At 38.8% G+C, this 27761-nt stretch overlaps 1 protein-coding gene across 1 annotated transcript in view; it reads left to right on the plus strand.

Annotated features, from left to right (window-relative positions):
• Window positions 1–27761, plus strand: part of LOC124174126 (H2.0-like homeobox protein) — a 68318-nt gene that overhangs the window by 29587 nt on the left and 10970 nt on the right. Inside the window, exon 2 of the mRNA XM_046553249.1 lies at window positions 6118–6261. Within this exon, the coding sequence (XP_046409205.1) occupies window positions 6118–6261 (144 nt within the window). The remainder of the gene's footprint in view (window positions 1–6117; window positions 6262–27761) is intronic.

Raw genomic sequence — 27761 nt, forward strand, 5'->3', positions numbered from 1 at the left:
AGACAATAGCATTTACGGCCGTTCACTTCCGATTTAGCAAAACACTGCACTGACACCGGTCGTGCTCAATGCTGCGAGTGATTTAACTTCGTAAATGTTGAATTTTTTAGCCATTTTGTAAATTTCCCAGAATATACTCCGTACTTGGATGCATACTCGATCCTAAATTTTATTTGTGCACTTCTTAATTCTTGCATTGCAGTTTTTTATCACTTGCGACCAACGGGGTTGTTCAATCTGGCCAGAAATTACCCTTACCGGTAATTGGGAATTCCGAATTTTAATCCCGGCTGAACAAAATGATTTTTTTGTGCCAGATATCACATTTGGTATAAATAAATGGAAATATTCTCTATGCGCGAAAAATTTTATGCGTACTAAGAGATACATGAAAGTAAACGGTGCACAATGGGGCTAAACCCAACTTAAATCGGACAAAAGTCCAAAAATGAAAATTTGAAATGGTTATTTTTAAATATTAGGTCGGTAATCGGATTTTTGAAGTGCATAACGATGTATTTCACATGTCGGTAAGTATGCACCCCCACGTAGAAATAAGCGTCGAAGTGAGAGAAGAGCGAACCACTGGTCCCGTAGACGCAGACTCCTGAATGGACGGTTCAATTTAAACTATGATTGCAGAACACTGGTCCTCTTTCTTTCATTTTTTTAAATTTTAATCGATTGAAAATAAGTATGGAAAATACAAATACTACTAAATATTTATATTTTTGAGAAAATGACCGTGGAGCAATTAATTAGCATGAATGGAAAGTCTTTGATTTTTCATGATGAAAATTTTATTTTGATAAAAGAAAATTTATATAATCGCACGGAATCGCATCGTGATTTTTAGATGCATTATTCATTAAAGAATGAGCTAAATAATATGAAAGAAATCAACTGCCATCGAGTAGCAAAAGGAGTTTTACGATAAAATAATACCTAAGCAAGAAAAGTGTAAATGGAATTCATCCGGCCGCTATGGTCGCATAGCTACGGGTAAGCCATAATATCAACAGTGTCAATTAAAATATTATTAGGGGAACCCGGGGCAGGGCGGAACGGGGTATGCGACTTTTTTAAGTGGGAAAAAAGGTGCTGCGCAAGCGGAAATAACTATATCTAATCCAGATCCGTGTTGCTTATTAGTTAAGCAACACCAATCTGAACTAGTTTTAGGTATTGTCGCTTTTTTCGCATTTAAAAATCGCTTACCCCGTTCTGCCCCGCCACCCCGTCTCGCTCCGAGTTCCACTATATTGTAATAAATTGAATTTGCATGCTATATGTATTATGTCTACTCTTTAGATACAACTGGTGAAGTATTCTACACAAGGGCTGAAATTTTTTAAATGTAGAGAGGCCATTGCCGAGACTCTACCCCTGTCGTGTATGGAGTGCTAGAAAAAGTTATTTCCGCTCAACTGAGACGTACTTATACGATTTCGGACTGGCAATTTTGTACTGTTTTACTCTCTACGCGCTATACACCATATTTGATCGATATTTAGTTATATTATTTGATGGATGTATCTTATATTTGACCGTTAGCAATATCTATTAAATGCAGTAATTTATTTCTATGTGCATTGAAAATTGGTACATGGAAACTTAAGAGCAAATCTTTATTTTTCTGTGAAACATGATTTTTTTTCACCTAGGCATTTGCTGTAATAATTTTTAAAATTAAATATCAGATTTTTTCCGACGATTAGAAATGTTGGCGTGAACTTTTTTCATTTTTATTAGCTCAAATTTTCATATCTAATCTATTTTTATAACTAATAAAGGTTCTGTTGAAATTATAAATATAAAAATTGCACTAGCTACCGGCGCTATAATGTCAGTAGGAGCTGGTGGTTCTAGGTGGATAAGGAACTGCAAAAAACCAGATGACATTAACCGAGATGAGTACGAATAAGACGGGGATTGTGACGATGCCGAGGAAATCACACCGCTGATAAGGCACGAGAATACCGAGGCAACCATTCGATCTGAAGTCCACTTCGTTCGCCCTCATTGGGAATATCTGGGGAAACCTGTAGTTCACGACCATTTGATAACTATTTATATTAGTTATCTAATAAATTAGCTCATTACGAAAAGGAAATTATGAATTTTATTATAAAATCATGACACAGAAAATCCGACACGACTATTTGATGGCTATGTTTACAATTTATGATATTTTGATATAATTTATAATTATTTTGATAACTATTTAGGCAAACTATGGGCAAAGTGCACCACAGCATTCAAGATCGAAGATATCAATATGTTGTTGATGTCACGATGAGACCCTCAATTATGTTGAGGAGGAAATTTCGAATTCGGAACCGGTCCACTTTTCGCGTCCAGGATTACCTTATCATCGCGCGTGCCCGAACAATTTCTCCCGGAGTGTAGACTAAAGAGTGAGTTTGCTATATACTAGTGTGCGTGTTGATTAGTGATATTTCAACCAAAGTAACCTTAGCGAGGCCCCTTGCAACCCACGAAAAGTTTCCTACGTTGAGTGAATGCGTGTGTCTCAGTCGAAGCAACCTTAGCGAGATCCCTTCAACCCTTGCCAAGGTTCCTTTGCGTTGAGTGAGTGTATGTGTCTTCAAGGGCGTACCCAGGATCATAACTAGGGGGGGCCAATCCAAGTTGTGATATTTTAGCATGGAAAAGGTGAATGAAACCAACATTTTAAGAAAATTATAACTGCGCTTTATTAGTTTATGAGATTATTTCCTTGAAGAAAGAGTTTTATTTTAGTTACATATCTAACACATATCATTTTTCGTGGGTTTAAAGAAAATTTGTTGAATGCTTTCGTTTCAATTGAGTACTGATTTTGCTTAAAGACTTGGCGATTTTTGCTTCGATGGGTACGCCCATGTCTGTCTCAACTGAAGAAACCTTAGAGAGGTACCTTCAACCTTCGCAAAGGTTTCATCCGAGTTGAGTGAGTGCTTGTAAAGGGTTTCCGATTGAGAGAATTGGTCATACTGCGAATTCTCCCGTTCCAGCGAACCAACACAGTATTTGTTTCGTACCTGTGACGTGATCCCTACGTTACGGTCACTGGAGACTATTTTCTGTTTCATTCCAATAAGATGGGAGTATTATAAAGTTTGAGAATGAAATCAACTATATTATGTTGAATAGAAGTTTTTTCAATGCTTATAATCAATTTTACTCCCAAATTAAATGTTCAAACGAAACATTTACCTTCGTATTACCGTATTTTTCGTAGCTTTATAAAGTATTCCGGCGCCTAAAATCCTAAGTTGATTTTCAAGAGGAATAGCTCTGAAATTGACGTTTCCTCTAACATATCAGGCAATATTTTATAACAATGAATAATGAAATTCGCTTAAGAAATTTATTGCTATGTTTTTTAAATGGTTTCATTTTTATCGAATTTAAGTTTTCAAGCAAACTCAAGACATTTTGTTTTAAAGCAAAGCGCAATTCTGGGTTCAAATAATATTACATCTTTTGAAATAAACTATAATGATTTTTATAGTCGAATTATCTAAAATTAAGTATCAATATAAAATAAGAAATAATTATCTGGCATCTGAATTAGGGAGCATCGATTATTCTTCTACTTTGTTGTCTGCATGAGGTCTTTGCTTCCATTTCATCACAGTGAGGTAATAGCAATGAGCAGATTCCACTAATTAATACAGTTGAAATTTCCTTTTATAGCCTATTAGGATTTTAATTGGGGTAAAATTCGGAAGAAATGTTACAGACTTTATTCCACGCATCATACGAAGACTTAAGCCGAAATTCAGTCTCACGGGGAAAAATAATGGGTGATGTTTAAGTTAACGCAAGCAGCGAGCTCCATTTGGAGCAGAAATTAATTGTACTAATTATGGAGCGTCGGGGAACATTGGAAGAGTGATGAAAATGCCTATCCGTTATCTAAATACAATAATAAAATAGCTCATGACGAAAAGGAAATTATGAATATTATGAATTTATCATAAAATTTTGACGCACAAAATCGGACTCTAAATATTGACGGCATTTAATAAAGGCTAAGAGAATGTTATATGATTCAAAACCCAACGTTTCAGTCAACATCTTCTTACTATATTTTGTAGTAGTAACATATGCATGAATAATAATTATTTACCTTAAATATTCTTAAATTACGAGACATTTATTAAAAGGGCAATCGGCTCGGGACCCTCGGCTCTTCTGTGGCAAATTAAACTCCACCAAAAATACCTTTTATTTTTTATTTTTTTAACACCACCGAAAACAGCTCACACTGGCTTTTTATATCGGGGTTTCTTAAGCACATCAACAATTACACGCGCACGAACAACAATGCCCTTGGTCACGGCATCCATCCATGTGGGACTCGAACCCGCGATTTCTTGTTTGGAAGGCGAGGACTATATGAATCGCTAACTGTAGAAAGGTATCATGTCCATGTTGGACGATTTTTGGACCGTGTGGTTGAAAATCTCAAGCCATTTCTCTAAAAATATTTTATTTACTTCATTAGTATATTCAAGTTCCAAATGCCTGGTCACATAAAACAAAAATATTTAAAAAACTATATATGTGGTGTATATAGGTTTACTAGGTTTTTTATCTCCTATAAAGTTAGCCAAATTAGATATGGTGCCTTTCTGCAGTTAGCGGTTCATTATACCGCCGCCACCGAGGCCGTCTTAATCAAAGGAGACATCACTCTTTCGCGATATCTCGGAGAGAGTAGGAGAATTAAAAATTCTCTTTTTTTCGGATGTATACCTCCATATATTTTATATTATTATAGGAGGCTCCACTACTAGTAGGTAGCAGTCCTAATGTGAACACGGTCCCTGCACCAAGCATGCCGCTAGTGATAAAAGTCGCACTCCCAACTTTTGTCACTAGCGGCTTATACAAAATTTATGAATACTTCCCTATCGACCGTTCTACTCTTGCCTTTAATTTTGTATTTAACATGCATTGAATAAATATGCTGAGCAAAGTATCAAGCTGTTTTTAGTCCACAAACTGATCGCGGTGCAGGCAAGAATTTGCGATAGCCTGGTAGTTCGCCTTTTTCTCGACGGTGGTACGGTTCTCTTCTCGGACATTGAAGTTAACAAGCCCCAAAACCGATATTTTAAGGACGGAAACCCACAAAATAATTCCCTCCCTGAAGTGTTTAACTGGGTTCCCCGCAATAGCGACACAGAGTAACTGTGGCGCGGCGTCTGTACGTCTCTGTGTTCTGTCCAACCGCTCTCTCCTCTGTTTACCCCCCGTGCTTCGCCCACCCATTTGTTGGATACGTTACGCAGACTCTAGTGAAAATCCAAATGACCTATACCAATGACTGTATTCCTCTCTCACCGGCTCTTTAATTTCCAAGAAATATATGGGTTTAATGTTTGTTCACAAGCATGGGCGTACCCGGAATCAAAACTAGGGGGGGAACAAAACTTGCTGTGGTCGTTCAAGTTGTATTTTTTTTGCAAAGAAAAGGTTAATGAAACCAAAATTTTAAGGAAGTTATGATAGCAATTTTTTAGTGTTTTATAATTATTTGATTGAAAAAGAATGATATTTATTTTAGTTTCATGTCTTATACTAATGTCAATTTTCTTCAAAAGGAAAATTTGTTCATAACTTTTGTTTTGAACTAAATTTATTATCGCTTCTCGGGGGGGGCAGTTGACCCCCATTCCTGCCCCCCGCTGGGTACGCCCATGTTCACAAGCATGTAAGGGTACTCTTTCGCTTTTAAAGAGGTAATATATACCTGAACATTAAATTGTCTGTCATCAAATGAGGTGGAAGGGGCTGAATGCAAGAAGGAATTATAATAATAATACTAATTATTAATGTTCTTGGACTTGTCCATTAGGATCATAATGGGGTAATACAATACAATGGAGATCATAATAGAAAAATACCAAAAATTTATAAGGGGAAATACAGGTATGGGCGGATATATTATAGTGAAAATAACATGAAAATATAAAAGATAGGAGGCAACAACAGAAGGAGGAATGGCAGACAGACGGGGATAAAATGGCACCATCTTGCTTCATATTCCTTTTAACCGCAGGATCGATTGTCGTAATCGCTTCTTTCTTTTCTCTCTTCCAGGGAGTGGATCATCATCGCTGCAGCAGTGCCTCAGCGCATCCCCTCCTCCTCCGCCTCTCCTCGCTCTCCCCCTTCGCCCCCCGTACCTCCATGCCTATCACCACCACGCCCTCATATGCCACGCCGCCTCGCCAAACCAACCACGTGAGTACTGGTCGCCATTTTTGCTGCTTGAGAAATATATGCTTCTTATGGCCGCATTTTGATAAAAATCATGATTTAAAAATAATGTTACCTATATTTCAATATGAATTTTTATTATTATCTTTCAACAACATTTCCAATTCAAACTGCTAGTCGATAAAGCATTTCATTACTCATGCTAACAATATTATTATAATGAACAGTTTTAACATGAACAGTGATTTTATTCTGATATGAAATCACTGTTTTATCTTTTTCTAATACTTAGACATTAAAACTTTTTGAATTTCTTTTACATTTGCATTCATCAGTATCCCCCACATCAGCTCTGATTGATATGTTATATGATGGAATATGTAGAATACTATATGTAAAATTCTTTTGGTGAGAATAAAATTATTGAACAAATTGCATTCCAACCCCAGGGTTGATTAAGACATTATTCGCTAAGTATTTCAGGGTTAATAAAAGAACTTCATAGTGCATCAATTGCCCTAGCATTTTTCCTCAAATAAGTACCTCCATTTTAACCCCTCTACAGCAATTTTGAGAATCCCAGGACTTGAAATTTCAAAACGCACTCTCAAACCATTTAAATTTTCTCTATTTCTTATCCTTACTTTTATGCTTTTTTTCAAATAAAGTCTTTCGGTGTTTTTAAGTTTTTTTTGCAAAAATCAGGTTTTTTGTAGTCTCTACATTTCCAGAAGTTTTAATGAGTTTTCACTTATTTTTTCCGTCTTTTTTTGTCCGTGGCGAATCGTTTTCTACATTCGCGAGAAGGCATTCGAGAAATACCTATGGTTAGGAAATGTACAATTCTTTGTAAACAGAGAATGTAAAGTCATATTGTTAATAATTAGGGGAATATTTATAATTTATTGTGGCAGGTGTGCCTCTATTTCTTATCACATAAAATGTCCTGAACTTCTTTACCTTCAACAAATACTAAATGAGATATGAGAGTAATGTGTACCAAGACAATTTATAGCAAAATAAATGTGAAAAAAGTAAAAAGTTGCATGAATCGCAAAATTTTTATTGCTTAATTACCTTGTGGTGTTTCGTTTTAGGTGAGCGTAGGCATGAAAGAAAAATTTGTAGTGATTTATGCATATGGGTCATCCTGCATCGTACGGCCTCTGAGGTATTGATCAAAATTTGTGTGGATGCAATTTCTGAAACACCGTTTCATGCGGGATGACTCATATGCCTCCGATACTGCATCTTCCGCTTTCTCGCCTAGAACATTCAATTATGACTATTACTATCTGCGGCCCTTTTTTCCCTTCCTTATCGTCTGATCCTCTGCCTTGCACAGCTCTTCACCTTCTGGCTTTTCGAGAATCTCAACTGTTGGCGATACCCTCTTTCCGGGTCCGTTGCTCAGGCTGCGTTGGCCGTCGCTCGTGTCCATTCGCCCGCGACCAATCAAATCCCTTTATCGTCCATGCTTCCGTTTCATCAAAGGCCTCGTTTGAGCCCCTCTAAACATCATTCATTCATCCCAATCTCACTCTCCTCTCCTCTCCTTCTTCCTCCGTATGAGGTTTCTACGAGACACTATCCCTCCCCAATAGGCGGGAGGTGTTTAGGACGCCGAATAAAAAAGCGAATTAGCGAAATATAATTTCAGCACTTTCAGAGAAAAAATAGTGTTGTAACTCTGGGGTGTTTATAAAACAGCAATGTAAAATACTGAACGTCGTCTTCCATTCTTCTGAAGAACTAACCGCAAACTGTTGCACACACTAAAATGAATTTGAGTGGAGTGGTTACTTATCTTCACGTAGCCTCCGAGTCCCGAGCTGCTCTCGGCCTAATTCCTGCAAAATTTGCGTAATGTTCGTTCGTACCAGTGTTTCTACCAATCGCGCCGCATGCCTTTGTATTTTATTCAGGCTGCGCATTCAATGTTTGTGCGTTGTATTTCATATACTAGCCGTGTGTTCATGTCGTAGCCTGGCGAGTGCGAGATAACACCACTCTTCCATTTTTTCATCCGAATACCTTCCCACTACACCCATGATGAATCCCTCCTTTTTTGAGGACTCGGCTTATAATATTTCTTGTATGTGTTTCCCACAATGAGTTTTAAATTATCAATTATGACGGCGAGCGTGCGTGTGTGTGCTTCTAGATGGTAATATCACACTTGCTCGCCTATGGACGGGGTAGTAGACGACCCTCACATTTCTCCTGTTTTTTTCTCCCCTTCCGGCCGCATTTTAATGACCGCCTCGATGTTTTTTGCTCCGTCCGCTGCGTGCGTGGGCGCTGTGATCTCTCAGATTGATTGCACGATAGATGGGTCCTGAAATTTTAAGGATAGATGTCCATAAGCAAGTTGACTGCTATAACAGTAGAAGATCAACGACTAATACGCTGACAATGGATATATCGCCATCGGAAATATTTACTTAACTTCGCAGGCAAAGAATGTAGCTTCAGCTTGCTGTTTTTCAATATGTATTAGTGATAAGGGAGAAATCTTAAGCCCAAATTTATGTCCATTTTTTAATTAACGAGAGGAAATGAAAATATTTCTAATTCATCACCAGAATACCTTATGTTTTTCTACCTCATTCATCACGAAGCGCATACTCTTGGGACACATATATCGCTTCGAACTACCATCATAGTGGTCCACTTCACCATGCTAAATACCTAATTTACTCGTCGAAGTTGATTGACTTCGTAGTTAAATCAATGCTTGTCACTTGCGATATATCAATAGCAATCGCTTCCTATAACATTCTCAACTGTTTGAACTTAATTTAAAGTTAAAGATCGAATCAAGATCGACCACGTCCTCGATTGTTTCGTTCTCTCTACTGCAGTGCGGACGCTTTATAAATTTTTGGCTATATGCAAAGTGCATCAGGTGATATTGGTGAAATTTCTTTTGGTTTTTGAAGGAAGCTACATTTTCATCATCAACACTGGTCAACTATCCTAAGATTGGTTTTACGCAGCTCTCTACTCAATTCTCCTATCAGCTAATCTTTTCAAATCTACGCCTTTCTTCTCTTTCATATCCCTCAATTCTCATTCACCTCCTTTTAACTGCTTCATGTATTTTATTTGACGACGTACTTTTCCCTTCTTACCATCCACTTGTCCCTCGACTACTGCCTTCATTGGATCATCGTGCCTAAAGATATGGCCAATTGGGTTGCTTCGTCTTCTTATCTAGGTTTTCACGAGACTTCTCTTCTCTACTACTCTTCTTAGCGCTTTACCATTACTTACTCGGTCTATCCATTTCATCCTCATCATTCTACTGTAGCATCACATGTCGAAAGCCTTTAACATTGATTTCTCCGCTGCAGTCATTTCCCATGCCTCACCTTCTTACTCAAAAATATTTTCGTATTTTTTTAAATTAAATTCTTTTGCAAGACGCATCAAATAATTGTATTAAAGTCAGATGCCCTTGTAAAGTCCATAGGATGGCTTAATAAGAACCTGCTGGAAACTCGAATACGCTTATAACTGAATTAGAGAGACAGAACCCCTTATAAAGTTCATATTTCATGACTTATTAAGTGTTAAACTAGGTAATAGCAAGCGTAACTATTTATATTCCAGTATTTCTGGTCTACCTTAAGCATATGGTTAACTGAATTTCTTTATTATTGCTAACGGTTGCATAACTAAGATTTGTCTCTGGTAACGAATTCTGAACTACGAGTTTGCTCACGTGTAATCCTGATCTTCATAAGGTTGCTCGTTTAAGAAAAACGGATAATTTGCTTACTTATAGGAGGTAATTTAGGATAATGAATGAAAATAGTGAGAATTATATTTAAACATTCTGTTTGGTAAATCATCGGACGAAACCATGCTACACACGTATTATACGCAGGAAAATATCGTGGTCTCTGGTCGTGGTGTAACTTTTTACTTGACTCTTGAAGCTCAGTTAGTGTTTAATCGGATGAAGGAGCAGCTGTTATATGGCAGTGGATTGGAGAAAGTGAATTGGCTCGGAGAGGCAAATGGCGGTCAGCTGCGCCTCATATTCAGAGCGAGGTCAGAGAAATATGCTATCGCGATACTTTCCACGCCATTTAATGTTCACGCAAATATAACTGCGATGAGATACTGCTTCGACCAAACACTTCTTCGGAGCTTTATGATCACGGATATAATGCCTTATTATCCGCACGAATACGGGGTTCAAAACAAATGTCGACATTTTACGCACTCCCAGATTTTCCAAAATGTTGCTCTCACTTGTGTCAGCAATCACAGCGAATAAGTCCGTGAATACATTTTTCTGTCAGCGATTTTTCAGTTCAACTATTCTACTGCTTCACCTATTTTATTCAATTTACGTACCTATTAAACATTGAATCCAGGGGCGACAGTAAAGGCTTATAGCATAGTAAATATTGTGTTATCGTGCAAATTTAAGTTGTAAATTAAAATTTTTCTTTCCGTAGACTAACATCGCTATTAGGAATCTCTGTAATTGTTTTGGATTTTCAAATGAAATTTCCAAAGAAAATGGCGTGGGAATCCCAAATTATTTCGATGAAAAATTCATGAGCACTTTCAAAAAATATCTGCTGAAATTTGTTCGTCTTTAACGTTGCCTTGTTTAAAGATGGAACCCCTTTTTGACAGAATGCCTGACTCAGAGCCTACTTAACAGGACGTTGCATGAAATAAATATTCTTATTTCTTCCTCATGGTTCTCTTGTTACACGCTTGCTATGTTCTCTTTGTCCTAATACGGCCTATCACCAACAGAAAACAAATGGTAAAACTTTTGGTCTAACGTTTTATCCATGCGATCTAACGACGATCACGAATCAAAAGTGTTCAATTTTGTAAAAGTTGTTTCCTAAAACAATCGCAAATAATTTAGCATAAGAAAGTAAAAAAATTGATTGCCATTTTATTTAGAAGTCAGGTTGAAACTCTGAGTAGAACAGTTGGGAGAAAAGCAATTTGGAGGCCAGCAAGTATTAACGGTTTCTTTTGCATGATATGATTCCTTTTTTGACCGCAATTTTTAAGAGAATTAGGACACTTTCAGCGGAGTCCATTTTCTAAAGGGCTTGTATGTAGGTACATGACAATGGAATGGGGTTGGACGGTGTTCCGTGATCCGTAGTCTGATACATAGGTTCCATCCGCAATGTGAATCTTTGTGGAGAACTTTACAATATTCTTTCAATAACCTCCCCCAGAGTTCCCTATCAAGCATAAAATATGCTATCGGATTAAATAAACAGGAAGGTCCTTTAATATATGCTCCGTGCAACTCCCTCAAGCAAAACTTTTTGTTGACTCCTGAAAAGGTATCGTTGGAGCTGACATTCAAAGGAACGGAAAGAATGGTATTGACATTCAGGCATAGTGGTTTGTTATTCTGATTAATTATATTTCCGATCCGATACTTACATTTCATCCTCATTGTAAATATTTGCGGACAAATGTTAAATATTCTTTCAATAATTATCTCCAGAGTCCCCGTACGTACTTATTCGAACAACTTACGTAGCACTGGACCTAGGCAGGGCAGTGAATGACTTATAACATAGTGAATGGAATAACAATAGACGATCGTTGACAAAAATAGGAATCGGAGCCCCAATGTGTTGAGAATCTTATTTACTGTCTAGAAACACCATTCAACGATTTGATCGATTTGATGGTTTTTTTTTCTTTTTGACAGGAAAATCCACCTAAATCGTTGGCACATTATAATGGCTGGTGCTGGGTTTCGCTATTTAGTGGGCACTCTCCGCTTCTAGAGCGGAGAGATGTTTACCCCGTCCCTCCCTTTCAACCCTATCCCTATCCCAGAGGCGTCGTCGGGCTCCTATCGCGGCGGCGCCTCTTTCCTTGTTCCTTCCATCCAAACTCCTCCCTGGGAGCGCGGGCGTATAAGTCTCTGACTTGGTTCCCGGCCCCGGTGCGTTGAACCCTAGGAGGACCCACCTAAGTGTCCTGATCTCTGTCTAGAAACACCACAGATGACAACATCTAGCAAGAGAAACAGAAATTTGCATCCCTGAATTATTATGAAGTATGTTGCTATATATTTTTCGTTGCTGCCATGCTCATCTTACTTTCTACACTTTTTATCTATTTCTTCTAATCGTACTAATTAACGTAATAAAAAAGACGTTTTTCTTTCTGTAGACCAACATCGCTATCGGAAGTAATAACGAGATTGAGGAGGCTCTCGTGTTTGCTGCTCTGACCATCTGGTTGGCTGGAGAGACTGTAAATGTTCTTCTGGAGTTTGATGAATTTCCCTCCACCCGTCCCTCGTAATACTGTCGTCCACTTCTGCTCTTACGCGCTTCCGTGGACGAAGATGATTCTCAACTCATTTGGGACTCCGAGCCCAATTTTTTTCAACGATCGTCTCTTGTTATTCCATTCATCTTTACCCCTCCTGGCCCACTACCAGTCGACATCTAGCTCACACGCTTCGTGAACGCACCCTCGCGTTAAGTGAATTTGAGATGAGGTGTCTCCTGCAGGTGATGGAGAGCTCTTCAATTAGTGACGGATCGATGGCAAGGACTTTTTTGTTTGGGCTACTGATTGGATATCTTTGAGGCAAAAAAAAAAAGACTTCCGACGCACGGAAGCGCTCGCATGTCAATTGTTTCTCCTCCCGCCAACGACGTATATACACCCGCCATATTTGTAGTGGTCTCCATCGATACCAAGCGTATTACTGTGGAAGGAATAAATTTTACCCAAATCAAACTAAAACACCTGTAAATTATATTCTGTATACATTTATTCCTTTATTAACGTTTCGATAAATAAATTTCTCATCCCAAAGACATGGAAATTTATTGTGAAATCGGTATGTATCATAAAAACCATTTAGCTGTTCACACATTATATTAAAAAAGTTTATATAATTTGTGGATTACAAAATAGTTTTTTTTTTAATCTGCGAGTCTCTGAATAAATTTCCAAGCCCTAATAATAGCAAATATTTTTTGAAACGTTTGCAAAGAACATTATACTGTCATTGATCTAGTAAAAAACAATTCTATTATTTTTATTGTTGGTTAAAATGGAGATTCGCAAAAAATATTATTATGCATTCATTACTTCAAAGTCAGTTTTTCATGTTAGTTTTTCGCAATCTTTTACCTACTGCCTTTGAAATAATTATTAGGGGTTTTTAATGTTGAAAATTACTAATGGATAATGTAAAAATTACTGGAAATAAAAGTTCTGATATGTATGATAGTAGGGTACTGCAATGAACGAGCAAAGTTTAAAGATTGTGTTAGAGTATTCTCACCTATGTTGTGGCCTCTCTTGAGTGTTGGTGTGGAAATAAATTTTTAATTCAAAATAATGCCAACGTTTCGGTGAATAAAATTCACCTTGATCACGGCTTCATCAATGATGAAATATCTATGGTAATCATTGAAATTTCCACAATTTTTGACATTAATTATTCAAAAAATAATAAAATTAGCACAAAAAACAAACAGCTATAGAAAATGCAGAAATATTTTTAAAATTTGTTTTTTGTTTTAATAGCCGTGATGAAGGTGAGTATTTTCACTGGAACTTTGATATTATTCTAAAGTAAAAATGTATTCCCTTCCCAAAACTCCAGAAAAGATACAATGTAGTTAATAAAGTGTTAATAAATATGTTACAAGTAGTATTCTAATTAGTAGTAGTAAGTTATGTAGCAACAATTAGGTCGAACGAGATGAGGCAATAGGGGCGAAATAATGGTTGGCAAGTGGTTGTGTTTGTTTGCATCCAGAATAAAGGCTCTAGCATGTGCACTCTAGCACTTATTTGTCTCTACGCTTACCCGGATCTAGGCCGCCCTGCTTAAAAAATGCATGGAAATCTTCAATAATTGACAATTAAAGTACTAACAAATTTTATGTACCATAAATTATGTATGGATTGCAATAGCATGGAACATGGACAATGAAATAATTTGGTTCCAAGCTTAAATAGGTAAATTGCATTTTAGCCACCAGTCGAATTTTGAAATAAAATATTTAACGTGGACTAAAAAAAACTCATGAAGAAGTTGAAATTGAATATCTACATTAATATAGCAATTTATTCTTTAGCGAAAGAAAATGCCTTTGGAATACGTATTTACCTCCAAGGAGTAGGTTAGAATAATATTTGTCATCACCCTGCGCCCACCTTCATCTAACTTGGTAGTACAGGAAACGAGAATTGATATCCAGTCGCATTGCATCTCGGGTAAGAAGCGCTCAGCCAATAGAAAATGAACCCTTCTCAATGTCCCTCATCCCCACTCCCGAAAATCGTATTTCATCGTCACGGCTGCCTAATAAATATTCAAATCTCTGGACGACAATAATAGCCATCAGTTTATCTCCGACAGGAGTAATGATTCCAATTACTGTCGCTCACCGATTTCACGCGGAAAAAAATGAAATGTCGGCCGTCTGCCCTTCGCAGCCAATTAATCCACTCGCTTACAAATGACTTCCTGTAATTTGTCTGAATCGGAGGTGGATCGTGTAGATTATTTATATTATAAATATACCGGGGTGGGCGGGAAGCACTGTGAGAGGAAAGCCATTTTGAGCTTTGAACTCCATTGATACTTTTATTTTGCTCCTGATTGTATTTTGTTACGTTTCGTTTATGCTTGCTTTGCTAACGTCTATCACGTAAATAGCAGATGCGTTCATAGTTGCTCGGGAAAAGTATAGGTGGTAGCAGTAGAATTGATTTTTTTTGTGATTCGACGACGCGGGAGAGACAGAGCAAGTGCACTGTATGCATAGTTCCCAACAAATAAATAATTCCCAATCTTCCGAATCTGGCGACCTTTACAGTCTCTTTTGTCAGTTCTTTATGGAAAAAAGGAGATATAGGTGCTATGCTATTTTTCAAGTTCTAACGCAATCGACCAAAAAACAATTGATGAACGAGCCCATTAGTAACACGACGTGGAAACACCTCACGTTCATGATAATATTTCCTACTTTTCCATAGCGTAGTGTGGAAGTAGTCCGTAATTCTACATCATTTGCATATTTAAGCGGCCCAGGTTTCGACATGAAACGTCATCATCAAGTACCTACACTTACAGGTACAAACGCACAGTTATATTCAGGCAATTCATGGAACATTTCCAATTTATAGTTGTAAGTTAGTTCGATGACCGTTAGGGTGACGTATTGTGGGTGGGGATGGGAACGGTGGTTAACTTCCAGTTTGTGACGCGGGGGAGGCAAGTTTCTATTCTTCAGGGATAGTGTTCGAATAATATCGAACTAAGTAACCCGTGAAAAAATTTCGAAATTTCACGCTATCAAGGAATAAGTATGTTAAGGAAAAGTTGTATTTGGGTTTAAATTAGAGAAGAAGGTGTATCATAAAGTACTTTATTTATATTTGTTTCTTGCAAAAATATATAAAACATATGAGAGCAATACAGGCAAGAGAGTTCGGTACCAGTAGGAACAATCATGGCGTCAGTTATCGAATAATGGCACGCAATAGGGTAGTTTCCTTTATCAAAGAAAACGAAAGACATTGATTGCGATTCGTTACCCACCATTAGTGTATTCATAATACTTATACAAATTATTTGGTTTTAGAAATACCGGTTTAGACAAATGGCAAGGGTCAATTTTATCCTCATTTGAAAAAGGCCACATTGGCGCCCATGCGATACCACTCCACGTGACGTCACAGGGACCTAGTTTCTATACGAGGAGATAGGAGTTTTACATCGTCTAAGATTACCAATGCATGCATGAGGCACAGACCTCAGGGAAACATGTCTTAATAATCACCTATTAAAACTGGCTAGGGTCGGAAAGTTTTCTTCCTTTTATAAGGTATTAATAATCGTTATTTAAGCCAAGCGCTACCAGCTAGCATGGTACTCTGCTACCTGCTAGCATCCTGCGTCGTATCAGCGCTCAAAGCCTCGCCCCAAGGTCACCTCACTTGCGGCAGCGGGAACCAGAACGACGTCACACGGAGTTTTCGCAGCATTCATACTTAGCCGTCGCGTTTTCGCTCGCTTGAAAATTTTCACTTTTCATTTAATCGCGAAAAATAGATATCGTCATTTAAAAATCTAAAAGCGTGAAATACGTACTCCAGGAGGGATAATCTTTCAATTAGGCAATAAAAAAATAATTGGAAACCTCAGGGAAACATGTCTTAATAATCACCTATTGACAAAACTTCTTTAAAAAACAATATCATAGTAACAATGGTGTCGTCTGTAACTTTTTGGTTATGATATTCTTTAACACAAACATAAATATCACGAAAAGTGCTAACTCTAGAAAATGCTTCATACTGTCCATGCGAAAAAACAGGTTCTGGTGAGTACAAATTTTTGTTGTCAATTCCATCCATAATAATTCTTGAATTCTTCCAACAGTATATTTTTATTAATTCGTGATGCACGTTATCTTCTCTTACACACGATGTCTCTTTTAGCGAACGTTTAACGTTCGTCATACTTCTTAGATTTTTATGTTTAATATTTTTGCGTGCTTATTTTACGTTTCTTTGGTTTAGACATGGGTTTAACAGGTTTTTAAACCATTTTTTTTTTAATTATTTTAGAATGAAAAAATGTGTTGAATACCTCTCGCTAGAAGTAGGGTGGTTTCCTATTATTTTTTTATTGCCTAAATCGAAAGATTATTACTCCTGGAACACGTATTTCACGCTTTTAGATTTTTAAATGACGATATCTATTTTTCGCGGTTAAATGAAAAGTGAAAATTTTCTAGCGCGCGAAAACGCGACGGCTAAGTATGAATGCCGGGAAATCTCTCCGTGTGGCGTATTTCTCGTTCCCGCTGCCGCCCTGTGAGGTGACCTTGAGGGAGGCTTGAGCGCTGATACGACTCAGGCTGCTAGCGGGTAGCTGAGCACCCTGCTAGCTGGTAGCGCTTGGCTTAAATAAGGATTATTAATACCTTATTAAACGAAGAAAACTTTCCGGCCAGTTTTAATAAGTGATTATTAAGACATGTTTCCCTGAGCTCTGCGCCTCATGCATGCATTGGTAATCTCAGACGATGTATAACTCCTATCTACTCGTATAGAAACTAGGTCCCTGTGACGTCACGTGGAGTGGCATCGCGTGGGTGCCAATCTGGCCGTTTTCAAATATGGATAAAAATGGACCATTGCCATTCGTCTAAACCGGTATTTCTGAAACGAAATAATTTGAGTATTATGAATACACTAATGGTGCATCCATGGGTAACGAATCGCAATCAGTGCCTCTCGTTTTCTTTGATGAAGGAAACTACCCTATTGAAACTTTGGAGCCAAATTAATGAGTAAATGGAGAAGGATTTGGTGCTTTCCCGGTGAATACTGTTGATAAAATCTTCACGGGAAATCAGCCAGTAACATGGATGGACATTGCTGCCCGGCAGCAATGTCCATCCTTACCCGGCTGATTTCCCGTGAAGATTTTATTAATGGGTATATATTGAACTTTGATATTGAGATCGTATTTTCATTAGAAGCCGGTGATTCGACGTTTAAAATGATAACTCATTTGTCACTGCAGGCAGGGGCACAGCTAGGAATTAAGGCTGGGGGGGTTTGAGGCACGACTAATACTGGGGTGTCTGGGGGTGTGGAATATCCGTTAGGGTAAGCGGGAGGTGCGGGGGCACTCCTTTAGAAATTTTTCAAGATAAATTGTTAAAATGGTGAGTTTACGGCTTCTAGAGGGATATTTTATTAATATTTAAACTATTCTGTAAGTAATATTAATCCAATTTAAAAAAATTGATTAAAATTTTTAACAATTCTTAGCTCTGGGGGGGTGGGGAGTTTATTCCCAACCCCCCCACCCCCCTCGCTGCGCCATGACTGTAGGTGCAGTATTAACGGAGGATATAGAAAACGACCTTTCTTTGATAATAAAATCGAATGATTCGGGCGTGATAGCGTTGAAGGTATTCGTAATAGAAACGTCTGAGCACTTTGCATTATTTCATTTTTTTAAACACTACTAGTTTCGGCTCACAGGGCCATCTTCACTACAAGAGTGTTTTTAAAAATAAATAAGAGGAAAAGCGCTAAAGTGGTTCTTTTATCGCTATAGTGGTGAGTGGTGGCGACATTTCGTACATTCCGATCTTGCGAGCCACATGGTGAAGAGGGAGAGGATTTTGCGTTCGGATGGACTTTGGCAATCGGGGATTATTCCGCCTTGCGCGCCAGCCGTTTTTACTCTTCTTTTTTTTCTCCTTTCAAATCTCCCCAAAACGAGCTTGTGATCTCTCTTAAGGAAGGGAGAGAAACGCTGAGGGCTGTTCTTTTACACACATATATTGCACCGCCGCCCTCCGCTTTCCGAGAAGCCCTCACTCACTTGAAACGCGCCAGCCTCCCTTCAATTGTTTACATTGCGCCCTCTCTTCCTTCGCTGTTCTTTGAGAGCGCCATTTCCTTCCGTCCCGACACACAAACACCAATCACAACTCAACCACAGCCCAATAGTCAATACCGCCGTGAAAGCGCGACTCACCACAAATACTTAATTTGAACTAAGTATTCGTTATAATGTTTTTTTTCTCCTACTTTTAATTATTGTCGATTTTGATAGAGTTAAAATAAAAACGAGATCCGTATTTTCCGTTTTTAGATCCGTCGCCTACCTTTTGAGCGAAAACTCCACGGGCCCCGTTTCGCCGCTAAGTTTATGACGTCACGGACTCATGCCAAGCGGTTCACCACTTCTCAGCTACTCCTAGTCCTTGGGCGTCGGCCATATGTGGTTCGGTAATATTAACACTGTAATTAGTGATTCTTTCTCTCGATAACCGGTTCTTTCTGAACGAGCGAATAAAGATAAACTCAATGACGTCACCAACAGATGAAAAGAGGTTACAGCGGCTAAAGCATTTTTCATTTTAAAATTACGAGAAAATGGCTGACTTAGGAAGGCTGTATTTTCGTCGTAACTTTTCTTCCTCTTTCATCGAACGAATTATTTCCACTTATTGCGGTATTACGATGTTGTAGAAAGTATTTGGCTACATGGCAATACAGATTAGCTGGGAATATCCACACTGAGTGACCGCTCGCTTCGTGATTCGAAGAGAAGAGGAATCTCCGGCAAATTTTGCCTTCTCCGGCCGATATTACAGATATGCGACTAAATAAGGCTGAAATGGCTCTGTTGCTGCGATACAACAGCGTAACGTCAAGCTTCGATTCATTTTATCATTTTTTTATCGAGTAAAATGTGCCCAATATCTTTCCAAGAGAGTCCCCCATTATGTTAGCGTCTCATCGTCTGTGTCCCGGATGCGATTTTCTGACTAGCAAGCACCCTCTGGAACGCACAACAAACAAAACATTATGGGGTCGTCAAGGCAACGCTGCGGATCACCAAAACAAATAGCTTCCCACAGCCGTCTATGAAGAGTCCCTTTCGGTGAATGAGTCGTGAATCCGTCGTTCATTAAAAATGAGTCGAATATTCTATGGCTGTGGAAGAACCTTGTTTTATTGGTGACACGACCCCTTATTTGATGATTTGAGGAGGGAACCAATTTTTCAGGTACTACACTCAGCACGTCGGGCCCCCCGGTACGGTGATTGCAGAATGCAGACTAGGTTGCGCAGCATATATTAATCGAAGTAGGTTCTAATGCTTTCTAGGCTAATCTGCTGCAAGAAGTTTTCTCGGGTCGTCCACCAGGTCAGGGCGTCGATTCAGGCCGACGCGTCGCGACGTTTAGATCCTGGACGCGAGGTTGACTTTCATCCCGCCTTGAGAATGGACCGCGTGTCAGCGATCGAAACTACGGCCCAAATGGACACCCTGACCCGTTGGAAGACCATAAAACATTTTGAATGAATATTGAATATTTACCGTATTAAAAAGATAAAAGCTTGGAAATAAAAAAGAAATCCCAGCACCACTCGGTGTTCCCAGGCGGTCATCCATTAACATGTTTTAGTATTATGCGAACACGACGTATCATGTCCCCAAGGAGACCACATCTGTGCTCTAAAGGACACTTCCGTGCCGTGAACGATAGCGGGATTCAATTCGTGGAAAGAGTCGTTCACTCACGATCACCGCATCGCGACTACCCCCGTGTCAATCACTGTTTTGGGTGGAGTGTTTATGTAGAGAGGATACAGTCGGCAGCCCTCCCTCCGAACAGCAGTTTAGTCTGCCTTCTCTCGAGCACTTCCGAACTTTTCCGAGGATTCCAAGAGCACCATTAAGATCCCCCTTTCAATGCAACCCTCGCCCAGATTCCCTTCTCCTCTTTTCTGCAGTACGACCTCGAGGGTCTATTTCCACCTGTTTAATAGGTATATAAATGCAGAAGACGTTTTCAGGTATCAGGAACAATTCAACGCATAATATTGGATTGTAAGACGTTAGCCAATACAGAATATCTAAATAGGCATTTAAAAAATTGCAAAAGTTATTCACCAAAAACTGACCTACGAGTAAATGTTAGTGGATACCAAGGTCCAATGTTATGAATACCACCCCGAAACTGTTCTTGAAAACAGTTCATACAAACTCTATTACGATTTTTCGATTCAAACAGATAAGACTATTGTCAATAACAGACCAGGTATTATTACAAATCCTTTTTCTTAAACCCACGGCGCAAGGACCTCAAAATTTATAATTGCATCAGATTTTATTTTATTTCATCTAATGGCCATACTTTTGATGCTTCTTACGTGGCAAAAATCTATATTACCAGTAGTGTAAAATTATAGTTTTGAAAAAAAATAGAAAAAATCCATCATATTGCACCAGTCACGATGAAAACAAAAATTAAGCGCCTCATCGTATTGTTTAGGTACGGCATGAGCCAATGGCAAACTATTGAGCAATTTCACTTAATTTTATTAAAGGAAAATACGTTAGGCGAATAAACGTGGCTCTATAGTCAAGTAGAACTGCAGCAAAAAATTGCCGATTGAAATATAAATTCGCTGAATAGTCTACATAATCTGTTGGCAATAATTCGATAATCTGATATACAAATCGGTTAATGCATAATTGGCGGGTTTTTATTGGTTGCGGGATCCACTTAGAATGGAAGCGTCTGTGGCTCTTCGTCGCGACTCCATCATGCTGGAACGGTGCTGTTGTCGGAAGGGATTTGTCGGATTTATGGGAGATGAGTTGCTCCACGCAGAAAAAGAGGGTTTGAAATCGCTTAATGCGTGAGAATCTCATCGGATCAAAACTGCAGTATAAGTTAAAATGGAGTTTCAGCATCGGATTCCCAATTAGAAGATGGAGGACCATCTAAGGGGGGAGATGGTTACATTCATCGAGCACATTGGATACCGCCGTTCCTGCATTATAACTGAGGCGCCGCCTGCGCGGCGTATAAATATCTTCTTCCACGCGCGCTGAGATCCAAACACGAGATATCCCGAGTAAAAAGATCCCCACGGCCTAGAGGGCACTTAAACGCCCAAACAATTGACTCGCGGCGTTTATTGCTCATGTTAGCTCTCTCTCTCTGGCTCCCTGAAAACCTTCACTCCCCCTCCGCTCAATCGCTCACGAATGATTGCCTAAAACTTGGCTTACTTCGTGTCTAGATGAACATATGGTGTTTAACTACTCGTATTGATCGGCTAAGTAAACATTTTCAACAACCTCCTCCTTCCTCAATACCTCACCCCCCATTCCCCCCTAAACCAAACCGTAGATCCGATCCAAAGGACGTTGGTTCGTTTCGCGGAACATGAGATTTCCTTTTCTTCCCTGTGGAAATTTGTGGACTATACCGGACATGGTGGTATGGACTGCCGAGCATATTATGCGACGAGCAGTCCAAATCGTGTGCATGGCGCCACAGCCGGAGAGTACAGCCCGAACTTTGAACACATAAAGGTGTTCTCTGTTGACGAATTTAAGTATACCGGGACTAGCCACGGTGATAACTTTACGGGAGTCACCCGCAATGCACAATTGTGCGAAAAATCCACAGAGAAGTTTTTTTTTGATTAGCTGGCTATTGGATTAGCTAGATCAGACTAACTGGCTAAAGCACTCGGCCGGAAATCGAGGGATCTGGGTTCGAATCCCGGTCAAGGCGAATGATTTTTTTCTCTGTGGATTTTTCGCACAGATTTCCTTTTGTCGAAATGAATGTGAATCCAAGATCACGTGATAGGTGTGATGTGTCTTCATGTTATCTCATGTTGTTAATTTCGACCGTAAATTTTATTTCCATTAATGTCCTAAAATAAGAGATTAATTAATGTCCTATAATAAGATTAGCTATATCAGAAGTATCAGGATTTCATTTTACAGTCTATTTATAAGTATTTCGTTTGTTATACATTTCCATTTACCATAGTAATTCCAAAGTTGGAGCGACGAGCGAGCGATTTAATTTTTGGACTCAGCTTATGGTTAATGCACAACCACCTTGAGCGCCACTATGTATACATTTACTCTGAGATGTATGTATTTATAATACTAACAGTGGAGATATACGCAAATATAAGTAGTATACGCAATATAAGTACTATAACAATTGAGATTTTCAATCGTGAGGTGATAAGATTACGGCGCGCCGCGTACCATTAATTATTAAAGCCCGGAATAAAAAGAATTCCTATACCGAACCATTCGGCAGCAGATATCTCTTATTTAATCATTTCTGTACTGCCTTAGCCCCCCCCAGACACTTAAGAAATAGACGAGAATTTTCATACAAATATTAATAAATTTTATGTTTTAATATCAAAGTTATAAATTTTTAAATGTGAATAACTTTTATATTTAAATTATTAGTATATTTCGCAGAGTATTTTTGCGTGTAATTTTTAATCCCAAATATGAGAAGACCGTTTGCCTGTAAGACCCTGCTGCCCTCCCCCTCCCTCAGAAAAAATCCTGGATCCACCCTTGCTCGTGATACATATATCCTACATTTATTGGACAGACATTCGAGCGCCTCGTCAATGTTGAGGAAATTTCGCTAATAATTTATATATTTTTTCAAATCTGCTCGAATAATTTTGAAATGCGACGATTAATTTGGACACTTTTTTATTTTGAAGAGCTAATATCCTTGCATATCAAGAAAATTTCAAACATCACTTACAAAAATAAGGGATTCGTGAATTACGTATGAAAGGAATTAATGTGAAAAAATTGTATAAATCTCTAACATAATAGTAGGTTTTTATGGGAGTCTCACTAAATGAGAAAAGCTATCAAAACGATGACCAAATTTATAATTATTTCCAGTTCATTAAACCTCGAACAGGAAATATTGTGTCATAGCAATAGCATAGCATATTCTTTAAGAGCCCAACTATTTGCTTTTTACTCATTTATTACTTTTTTATGGGAAAGAAGATAAGGGAGTAGTAGTCATTCTCATTTCGCTCACTTATCGATTCCGAGTTTACGAGGGCGATCGAGGTTTAGAGCCTCACAGTTTTTCTTAAATAAATCAGTAAGAAGAAAAAAAGTCCTATATCCTTGAACGGAAACTCTACAAAATTACTTTTGTTCCTAAGCCAAAAATTGTAGTATTTTAACACTTCCATAATTATTTAGCACCAACTTGAATGTACCAATAATTACTCTCTTTTTAGTGTATAATTTGTCGACACATTATATTTGCAAATATCTACTTGCCAATGAAAGGTTCAATATTATTGCATTATTACCTTTTCGTAATTTTTTCCAATATTTTATAGGTAAACCTATTCGAAATATATTGACCTGGACTTATGTCCTTCTGGTGTTTCGCAAAGAAACTTTTTTCACTCAGATTCGCTGTTACAGGTATTTAAATCGAAATGCATAACAATAAAAACCATCATAATACAATATCTTCTTACCTTAAATCGTTGTCTTTGAATGCATTGAATTTTATGCTTTTTGCTGTGAAATAAATTTATATTACTTCTTGAGATTCGGGGTCTCATTCTGTTCTTTGAATAAACAAATAATTTTAAAATGGTGCTCAAGGGTGCTAAAACTTTTTGCGATTTCTTTTTTTTTACTCTCATTAAGTGCGCATAAATTCGATATTATTGAGGATTCGACTCCACTACTCGAGGTAAAACTAAGTAAAATGAAAATACAACCTTTCAAAAATGAAATTTCGCTAAAACGTCCACATTTTTTATCCAAAAGCAAATATTGCCTAAAAATTACGTATATTTTTTTCAACGTTTACATAGAGAAAGCCATGAATGAAATTTAAGCAAAGGCCTTGGGGCGCTACGATTTGTCGATGACGCAGTTGCCATACTGGAGACTGATTCAAAAGAGATTCTGGTTAATGTGGGAAGTGAACTGGGTAGATATCAGCTGATAATAAGTACGAAGAAAACTAACATACTGGTATGCAGCAGAAGAGAAGACGTTGAGGCTAACAATAAAAATAGGAAAATAGAAACAGGACGTGAATGATTTCTGTTTTTTTGGGAAGTAAGATAACTGACGATGGAAGGAGCCAGAAAGAAAGTATCTGCAGAATATCCCGGGCGAAGAGAGAATTCCATCAAAAGAAAGATCTGCTTACAGCGGGAAAGTGAAACATAGAAGTTAGGAAAAAAATATCAGAACTTACATTTGGAGTATGCTTCTCCTCGCATGAGAGGAATGGGCAATGGCAGCAGCGGCTAAATCAAGGATACAGACCTTCGAAATGTTGTGCTACAGAAGAATGATGAGGATCAAATGGTTCGAGCGAGTTAGTAATGATAAATTCCTAAGAAGAATGTGAGAGAAGAGAAGCATTTTAGAAACCTTGATAAGAAGACGGAACAACTTTATCGGGCATATTTTGAGATATGATGGCCCCATGAAGACAATCGTTGAGGAACAATTAGATGGCAAGAACGGGAAAGAAAGACGTCGAATAAAATATATGTAACAGGTTGTGGCCAAAACCACGAGATTCCGGCAGCAACTGCACAAGAATTAAAAAATACGGGTGTCACTGTGGGATCACCGAAGCCAGAGCCACGCGCGAGCGCGAGGGTGAAGTACGCAGTCAAACCAATGCGGCAAACGGACACTAATATTCGTAATAGTCGACTTCAAGAAAACAAAATTTATTCATTAAAAAAAATGAAGATACAAGAACTTCCCCGCTTTTGCATCAAAACTTGAATTTAAAAATTGAAGAAAAATTACATAATCTTCCTGAGCGTCGGCGCAAAGGAAAATGAAAACAGCCGAAAAATGAAATGACAAAAATGTCCATGATACCCCTCTCTGCATGCTCTTTTATCCCTTTCTTACCGCCAGAACCACCAGTGTCCAAACCTGGCAAATGGGGAGCAGCAGCAGACGATAGGGAAAAACAAAATGTGCGTAATACGCTGTATTTCGTCATCAAGAGTAAAGGCCGCTTTACACGGGGCACGGAATTGCGCATGTTCGAACTGCATTAATTTCTAAAACGGCGTGGGATTGCGCGAATGCATGAACGAAATTAGAACAGGGGCTATTTTGCCATCTCATGTCCACGCATTCACGCATGGGATCTAGCAATTTACCGCTTTAACGACGCAATTTCGACTGCGCCTTCGTACTCACGTCAGATTGTGCAAGTACGTGCACCGTGTAAAACGGCCTTTAGGGTGTTAGAGAGAAGAAATATGTAGGTGTGAAAAGATAAGCTGATAGGAGAATTGAGTGGAGAGCTGCGCCGAACCAATCTTAGGGTTGCCGACGATACACCCAGCATTGAAAAAAAATATCTTCGCCTCTTTTCGGATTCGAATGAGGGTCTGCTGTGTCCGCTCACCCCCCTCATCCCCGTGCTGCTAAAGGCGCCAGGTGGAAGCCACCCGGCCTCCCCCCCATTCTACCTCTCCCCACCCCTCCACGGACTGATCATAGAGCGCTGGAGTGGTAAAGGAAGCAAACGGAAAGTTTATTGGCGTAAACAAAACACACACGTCGATTCCGTGCGCACACATGTTGACCTCGGCGAAGTGTCTGACGCGTTCCTCTCTTCCAAAGCACTCCACACTGGGCGAACAACCCTCTTCTTGATGATGATGATGGAGATGTGTGTATGTACCAATGAAACATCAAAGGACGGATATTACAATAGAGGATTCTCCAATGGGTCTCTAGACGTGTTGCAACCCTCCACGCATTTACCTACATCTGTACGGGTTTACGAAAGTCGCCACTCGCGTCGCTGATGGGCAGAGCGATCAGAATTTCACTGAGACCTATAATTGGAGGTGTAAAGCTAAATTGTTATTCTTTATTCTGGGATACATGAAATTCATAACTCTTTACTGCTATTCCTCACAAGCTTAAATATTATACAGTAAAGAGCTTAATGCCAACAGAAATCAAGCTTTAACGGGGTGGACTAGTAAATCCTCTACTTAATCCCCTTGCATCATCGCTATTAATCAGCGACAATGGGCCCATGGAATTCACTTGGTATCAAGTTGGACTGTAAAAAGGTAAAGAGATCAAGTAAAGAGTTTTTTGAGTACGTAAAGAATCCTTTAATAGTACACATCAATCTCGATTTAACGTGCACTTTATGGTATTTAAAGTAGGCGACCAGTTTTGGTCACTTGCTTCATGAGGGAACAGTCAGGAAGGAAGGGTGGAGCGAAACCCGGTGCGCAGCGGCGTCAGCTTCAGCCTGATCTTTATGAATGGCGCCTAAGGGATTAACGCTTAAGGATCAACGTTTCATCCGACGGACCAGTGGCGTAACTAGGAATATGGCCTGGGGTGGAGACCCCCTCGCCCCCAAGCAAAGGGGTTCCGGGGAAAATTTTTGAAAAATGACATGCCTGGAAAATTACAATTTATATCATTTTTGCTCTTAAAATTTAACTTTAAACAGATGCAGTTATTTTACGTCAAAATTAGACAATAGTTATAAACATTTTGTCATTTCTCTGAGGCTTTGGGGGGATCTATCCCTTCATCCCCTCGATAGTTACGCCTCTGCGACGGGCGGACTGCTGTACTCGGAAGTTCCCTCCACGTAGCACTCCTGCAGGGATCTGGCAGTCTCAGCAAAATCTTCTCCACCGCCGGGATTTCAACCCGGACCTACAGGGTGGAAAATCTGCACTCTAGACACCAAACCCACCCGTTCCCCTCTCACAGAGTATTTTGTCTATATTCTTGGCGTATTACTTGAATATAAAATACACTGTCTTCTTGAAATTTCATGGTACTCGGAGTAGACTCTTGACAACATGTTATCTCAAATATTTAGTCTTCGAGAAAATACTGAGGCTCGTTGGAAAATAGAATCCGATAAAATTCTGAGGTTCTGTTGGAGATACAGCGCAGAGTTGATAAGGGACTACTCAGTATTTCGGGCACAATTGAAAGTAATTGCATAATAAAAGAGTAACAAGTTAATTAACCGGAGCGTGGAATAGAGTTGGGCTACCAATGGGGTAAGTTTTACGGTTCAAATCCCAAGTGAAACCTTCAGACCCCACCAAACTAAATTCCTTAATGTTCAAGATGGCCA

This window comes from Ischnura elegans, chromosome 2 (assembly GCF_921293095.1).
Source record: "Ischnura elegans chromosome 2, ioIscEleg1.1, whole genome shotgun sequence".
Classification (NCBI taxonomy): domain Eukaryota; kingdom Metazoa; phylum Arthropoda; class Insecta; order Odonata; family Coenagrionidae; genus Ischnura; species Ischnura elegans.